This window comes from Zea mays, chromosome 9 (assembly GCF_902167145.1).
Source record: "Zea mays cultivar B73 chromosome 9, Zm-B73-REFERENCE-NAM-5.0, whole genome shotgun sequence".
NCBI classification, from domain to species: Eukaryota; Viridiplantae; Streptophyta; class Magnoliopsida; order Poales; family Poaceae; genus Zea; species Zea mays.
Window position 1 is genome coordinate 154,110,068 of NC_050104.1, and position 7,203 is coordinate 154,117,270.

At 51.2% G+C, this 7,203-nt stretch overlaps 1 protein-coding gene across 1 annotated transcript; it reads right to left on the reverse strand.

Annotated features, from left to right (window-relative positions):
- Nucleotides 1-892: 892 nt before the first annotated feature.
- Nucleotides 893-5,750, reverse strand: LOC103639456 (formin-like protein 8). The gene is made up of 4 exons (XM_008662205.4): nucleotides 3,973-5,750; nucleotides 3,688-3,890; nucleotides 2,258-2,499; nucleotides 893-2,113 (listed from the first exon to the last, which is right to left on the reverse strand). The coding sequence occupies exons 1-4, from the start codon at nucleotides 5,445-5,447 to the stop codon at nucleotides 1,328-1,330; spliced, it is 2,706 nt and encodes a 901-aa protein (XP_008660427.3). The 5' UTR covers nucleotides 5,448-5,750; the 3' UTR covers nucleotides 893-1,327.
- Nucleotides 5,751-7,203: the final 1,453 nt, after the last annotated feature.

A 7,203-nucleotide genomic window follows, 5' to 3' on the forward strand; every position in this document is an offset into this window, starting at 1 on the left:
TTTAACTCGTTAATACATAATTAGGTCTGGGCTTCCTTTTGTCATATGCTATGTAGTAAAAATGTTTCTGACATAAAATTATTGTATATGCCCATATGTCATTAGACCTCACCCAAAGTGCCACCCCCAGAAATCTTATCGGAAGAAGTTCAGCTGATTGGGTTCTGTTTACTTCCTTAACTATTTCAGTTAGTTTAATTTATCTCTTAACAAGATTTACCTTTTTTATTTCTCTATGTACAAGGCCTGAATCTTTTGGCAAATGGAAGCTGTTCAAGTTTCTGATTTTTCTCTCATGTTTCAAAGGTTGTTTTCTGGTTAGTGCTGAATTTCCAGGTGTTTTTATGCCGAACTTTGGCATTTGAACTTGCACTTCGACTTCTGTTCTTTTTTTAACTTCCGGACAAGTTTGCTAAACTTGATCACTTCAACTTCCGAGCATTTGCAAAATTTCTAGAGATTTATGCTGAACTTCCACAAGTTCGATTTCAAGGGTTGTTCTTGACTTGTTCTTATGTTTGTTTTTATGTTGTCTATCGCAGATCGTGCATATGATCATACAAACTACGCGTGAAGTTTAAAATAGGAGATTGAATGAAAGATAATAGAGGGCATGTTTGTAATCTGTCCAGATTTTATTAAACAAGTTGGATTATATAATCTAGATAGATTATAATCTAAAATAAACAGGTCAGTACGAGTAAGATGCTGGAGACAGCCTTACTTCCGCTTTATTTTAAGTCTTCATTAGCCATGTTTCGAGGTCCAATAGTCTCCCAACGGATATGTGGATTTGGATTAGCTATCAGAGATGTCAGCTGTCAAATATTGACATAGGCAAAATTCGTTCACTTGTCGAAGGCTCCCACTGAACCCAATCCCGCTCCCACTCTCAGAATTGCTGTTATTGTTACCATATATTACGAGGAGAGCAAAATTTACATGAACAATAGAGATAGCATGTTCCCAGGTTATATCAGATGAGCATACTAGTTACATAAGAAGCCATATCCCAGAAGCTGCAGTGCACTACTTACTGAAAGTGGGCAGCTTTTCAAGCCTCGACCTCAGTTTCTGCAAGTCACCCAACAAGAGAGAGAACCTGTTACGATTATTTTCCTTTTGTACAAAAAGAATTTCCACGGGATCCAAAAGTATACCACCCCCTCCCGACCTTCGTCCTCCCAACCTTAAACATGTGCCTCGGGGCAAATGCCAATGCGACATCCGCTTCAGCAGCTAAAAATGGCATAGCTGATGTGCTGTGCTCCTTCCAAAATTCAGTGTTGTGACTTGGTGATTTGTCCCTCAGCCTTGCTGTCCTGTCCTAGGATGATGCACTGTCATCGTCAGAGTTGTTCTCCCTTCGTTGTCCATACACACTTAGAACTGGCATTGAGGTGGCTGAAATCCTGAAAGACCTGGCTGACCCAATAACCGTTCTGTCCTGCTGTAACCTGCCAACCTCCTTGCAGACATGATCCAACGTCGAGAGGAAGTCCCTCACCACCATGAATATCCTAAGAGGGTGCGCTTCCTCTTTCGCGGTGTCACCATGGAAGTACTCGGTGATGTCTTTTACTCTCACCAGGGCCTTCTTCTCCTCCCCTCTGACTTTGTCTATCTCCGTCTCGGCTTTCTTCAGAAAACTCTGCATTGTCGTAAAGAACTTTTGGCCTTGAGTGCATTGCCTCTCGAGCTGCAAGACCGACTTGATCTTTTCAATGCCTGTTTCTAGCTTACTAACATAGCCATGCAACACATCAAAGTCCATCATGGCTGCTTTCTTGACATTTCCCAGCTCACTGCTGAGGCCAGAGACAAGTTTCAGACCTTGCTTCCGCAACTGCTCGTCTTTAGAGCTATGAATAATCATGGCGCTTTCTTTTTCTGATTTTGCATCTTCTGATCGAATTATTTCTTGGACGACGAAATGCAACAGCGTTGTTTTACCATCAGTGCTCTTGACATCAGCAAGTTTCAGGAGAGTGTCAAGCTTGAAAGCTTTTGCCTCACCCCGGTTTGTGCCGACATTCATCCGGTTCCCGGTTCTCAGCACCGCCTCGAGTAGTTTCAGGAACAACCTGCTGCCTCTGAGATCTTCGCAGGCTGCCTGAAAACAAGTGAAGAAATGTTAGGCACCTATAAGTCTAAATCTGCGGTGTGGATTGATACACAGGTCAGTGATAATGTTAGTAATCAAAATGATGGAAGTGAAAGAAGGATTAATGCAGCATGGATTACCATTTTAGCGTACCTCTAATGTCTCAAAAGATTTCATTAAGTAATTTATTTCGGCCTCAAAATTGGCTCGGTATAGCATGGCATCAACTCTCTTGAAGGCAAAAGGTATATCAAGCACAGCTTTGAGAAAGCGCTCTGCAGAACCAAGCTTCGATGCGTCACCATTATAATCTCGTAGTCTGAGTTCTTCCTCTTTAGTAGGAGCCATCTTGACTAAAGTCTCCAAAAGTTCTGTCCCCAAACATTCAGCGTTGCCTGTTTGATAATACAGTAGAAATGACAAATTAATGCCCCATGAGCTCTATTTTATAAAGATTTATATTTTAAACATCAAATAGTAGGCCTAATGCAATGGTGAGAGAGGTCTCACTGAGTCACTAGGTCATGGTCTATTTTTTTTATTTTAAATGTCAAAACAGCTAAGATAGAATAGGCACCAGCGTAAATTGGTAAACTGGTTTTTTTAATATTTTAAACATCAAAACAGCTAAGACCGTCTGCGGCAGTCTACCCATAGTTTATCCCAAAACACTGTTTTGCACTATAAAGTGTACTGTTCGCAGATTGGAGTTTGAATATAGGTATGGAGATAGGTAATCTGCTGGAGATAGTCATAAGACAGCAATAGGCACCACCGCACCAGCGTAAATCAGTAAACTGATTATTGTAACATTCAGCCTCTGTGTAGAAATAGAAAAGCCGGTAGAGAGATTTGACTAAGATGCTCCACAGCTTGAGTTCAAAACTCAAAAGAAGCATTGTCATAAAACAATAATTGTGACTGAAAAAACAAAAACCAAAACAAGGGCTATTTTTCCTGCTTAGTTTATCTTTGGATGTCAACACTATCACCAATATTCACTGATACCATCCCCCACAACTAGAAATAAGGAGCTTCTTTGTCCTGTAGAGATTTTATATCCTAGTAATCTGTTGGGATTTGGTTACAAAAAGGCACAGTTTCTGTTAGTTTAAACACATCTTAAGTACTTGTGACTATTGAACTGGTATGTCCACCAAGCTCAAAAAGGAAAAACATCATAGAAAATCAAGTCACTAATATTTGAAAAGAATGTCTTACCAAAGCATCCAGAACCTGAATACCAATAACAGTGATTTTTTTAGAGGATATTTTTTTACTCGGTCTCTACATCCAACCGGATATATGCAGCCTTTTTAAGAACTTAGTCCCTCAAATAATCCAATCTAAAAGTCGCTCCTACGGAGATTTGAAGTCAGTATCTTGGGATGCTACACAGGGTGCTCCTATCCAAATTGTGAATTAGAATATATAAACAAAAAAAAGGGAAACCCTAGCAAGAGTTTTAAAGTCGTTTCACTGTTTATTTTCAGCGAGAAAGATTGGCCACTGAAATTTATCCAAACGAACAAAATCAGCGCTGCAATGGCTCAAGGGTCAAGGGGAAGTGCAGTGACACTCACCATCCAACAGTGCATCAGAGACCTCATCGCGCGTAACATTCAATGCACGGAGCAGGATGGCGATGTTCTGTGCTTTCTTGGGGTCGAGCACCCTCTCCTCCTGCCTGAATGGTGGGACGGTGGTCTTCCGTCCCGCATCTCTCGGCAGCGCGGACGGCGTTGAGTTATTCATGAACAATGCCTCGATCATGTCCTCATTCAACCTGGAAGAAATGCCTCAACATCACGTATATCCACTGATACCCAGCCATTAACAGCGCATGTAGTACGAAGCAAGATCTCAACTGGAATGAGCTTGACTTCAGCTGGTCCCAGACCATGGCGCGGTCGGAGGTCGCCCGCACCTTGTCCCAGTGCAGCGGCTTGAGCTTCGGCCGCGGCTCGCCGTTGCCAACGATACCGTCTGCCACGTCATCCTGTTTAGGCATTGACGCGCTCCCGATACTATCCTGTGCCGTTGCCTCCGTGATCGGCATCGGCATGGCAATGCGGGGGCCCTCAGGTGGTAACGGCTTGAGCAACCGGCGTCGCGACGTCGGTTCGGAAAGCGGCTGCGCGGGCTTCAGGCCGGTATTAGATGGAACCATTCGTGGCGGCGGCGGCGGAGGAGGAGGAGGTTTTGGAGCTGTGGTAGACTTCGGCAGCGGCGGTGGAGGAGGTGGTGTCGGCGGCGGCCGCGGCGGTGGCGTTGGTGCTGGTTTGGATGGTTGCACCGACCGCGGGGACGGCGAGATCACCTGTTTGATGTCAGGGGTGGAGCCGGCAGAGAAGCGCGTGCGCGGGGGCGTACGGCGGGACCACGCAGGGGACGGTGTCGGCGCAGCAATGGCGGCGACCGGAGGAAAGCAGTCGCTGGTGAGGCTGGGGAGACTTCGGCGGGACGCGGTGGTGGTGGTGGGCGGGCTGGACGCGCTGGCCTCGCTCCACGTTTCGCCGCCGACCCCGCCACCGGCGGAGCGCTGACGTGGCGTGTAGTAGGCATCGTCGTCGTCGGAGCCCACCGTGGCCGCGCGGCGCAGCGGCGGGAGCGGGCGGAGCTCCGGGCTCGGGTGGTCGGTGGGCTCGTCGCGGGCGCGGCCCAGCCCGCGGCGCGCGCGCTCGCGCTCGCTGCGCAGCTTGCGGTACGGGGACCCAACGAGGTCGGCGGCGGTGGGCCCACGGTGGCGGCCCGGCGTGGCGGGCTCCACCGTGCCGACGTAGAGGAAGTCGGCGGCCGAGGGCGCGGAGCGGTGGCGCGCGGAGCCGCGGTCGGGGCTGAGCAGCTTCTGCGAGTCCCCGTGGCGGCGCGCGCGGCCCGCGACGAGGAAGGCGCACGCGAAGGCCAGCAGCGCGATGGCCGCGGCCGCGGCCGCCCCCGCCGCGACGATGGTCCCCTTCGCAGGGCCGCCGTGGTGTCCGGCGTCACCGGATCCTGACGAGGCGCTCGGGACGTCGGCGGCGACGGTGGTCGGCGAGGACGACGTCGTCGTCGTCGTCGTGCTCGTACCTCCGCCGCCGGCCGGCGCCGTCGGTGGCGCCGGAGGGAAGAAGTCGCCGGGTGGGCCGTCCGGCGTCGCCGGATCGGAGGTGAAGTCCGGTGCCGGCGGAGGCGGCGGCGACGGCGGCGGGGTCCACTCGATTGGGAACAATGGCTGGTGGAGCACCCGCCTGGCCCCGCCCCCGCCGACATCGGCGGGCGACGCCGCGGCCGCCGGAGAGAGACGGCAGCACAGCAGCAGCACGGCGCACGCTGGTAGCAGGGTGACGGTAGCGGGAGGCATTGTCGGGGTGGCAAAAGAAGCAGAAGTTTAAGAAAAGATGAGCCGATCGGCCGCGGCCTCCGCTTTCTAGAGCGGGAGTGAGGGGAGAGGGGGAGTGGACGCCGCCATTTTTGGTTGTAAAACATACTACTACATTGCTATGCTGCCATCGGCGGGGGAGATCAACCGTGCCGCGCCGTGCCGCTCACACGTGGCGCGGGAATCTGCCGCTTTCCGTTTCCTGCTGCTTCTTTTGTTATGGTTTGCTCTCTTTCGTCCCCCGTCCGTCTTTGGATCCCACTCGCTGTGAAGAAAAGCAGAAACCAGAAGAAATTGCGGTTGCTGTCATGTTGCACAATTAGTATACAGGAACCGACGAAGGAAAGAAGGTCCATTGACGCACGCTTTTGGTTGAAAAAAAAATGGGGGATCTTTTCTCGGTGCCTCTGCGAATTGGGGAATGCGTTAAAATACAGGTGATGGAAGGTTGGTGCTTTGGTTCGTCGAGGAGGCAAGGAAGTATTGTACAGTGGGGTGGGGGGCAGTAAACACATGCCGAAATGGAACCTGATTCTTTGCTTGACAACGAGCTCGATGGGATTGATCTTGAGGGCAGGAAAAGCTCTACTCTACACGTACTCAGTACCAACCACGTCTCGGTGGCTTAAAATAAAATTATTCTCCATGGGCTTCATGAGTTCTCTGTGCATGCTAGTACTTGAGAGGTACTACGAGGAGTGCAGCTGCATTGGCACCTGCCCCTGCCCGGGTCGCCATCCATCCGCGAGCTGCCGCGAACGACTGCAAACAAACAGCACGGACCACGGGAGAGGCGAGGACGAGGAGGCAGATTTGTCTGTCCCGCACGCACGGCCGCGTGGCGTCCGGCTCCCTCCCGGTAGGTGGTATACACGCGGGTGCTGTTCCACTTCCACGCCAGCGGTAGCCGTTCCGTTCCGTTCCATCCGCCTCGGCCACGGCCACGCCCACGCCGACGCATTATCACCGCCTCGCCGCTGTAGCTACCGCCGTTGCCTTTAGCAAGGAGTACGCGCGCGTGGAACGCAATGATCAAAAGCTCTGCGTCGCGGCCCAAGCTTGCTTATCAGTATTCAGCGCTGCTGCTTTTTTTCTCCCCTTCCTTTACGAAACAAAACCCATCTGGCGCTTTTGCCCTTGCATCATTTGTATCGTTTCCGCCTGGCTGCGCAGGGATCTTCGAGTGCTTTGCCCGCTTTCCTGGCGCTAGCTTAGCTTTAATCCAAAGCGTTTTACGGTGGGGAAGGGCATAATGGAGCAGGATGCCTGCCTGCCGGTGCTCTGGATGCCGTCCATGCATGCGCACTGACCTCACCTGGTGCTGTGTGTGCTGGAGTGTGCTTCTCGGCCTCACTCACTCTCTAGTACTCGGAGTCGGAGAGGGAGGGAGCTTGTTGTGTGTCTTGGGCCGGCGGCCTTCGGTTTCTCTTTTGTCTGCTTTAGTTTACTAGTGGATGTGGATTAGTAAACTAGTAGTAGGCGCTAGGCCTGGTGCCGATGATTTGTACAATTGCCACGCACGTCAAGCATCTGCTTTGGCTTGGCTGGGATCACGTGGAATGGAAAGCGCCCCAGATCCCGGAGCGCAGCGCACTGTCTGCTCCGCCCTGCCCTCTCCGTTTCTTGCTTGCAGCAGCTCCGTCACGCAGCCGCCGCCACCACCACCGTCCCCCTGCGCCACAAGTTGCCCAAGTAGTAGTACTACTGACTATAAATGGACGGTAAGATCGTGCCATAG

Bases quoted from the DNA above. Each gene is read 5' to 3' on its own strand.
- LOC103639456 (XM_008662205.4), bottom strand. From the start codon at position 5,447: ATGCCTCCCGCTACCGTCACCCTGCTACCAGCGTGCGCCGTGCTGCTG. The intron at 3,891-3,972 runs GTTGAGATCTTG...CATTTCTTCCAG, and splicing joins CTGAAGTCAAGCTCATTCCA to GTTGAATGAGGACATGATCG. The intron at 2,500-3,687 runs GTGAGTGTCACT...ATTATCAAACAG, and splicing joins CTCTGATGCACTGTTGGATG to GCAACGCTGAATGTTTGGGG.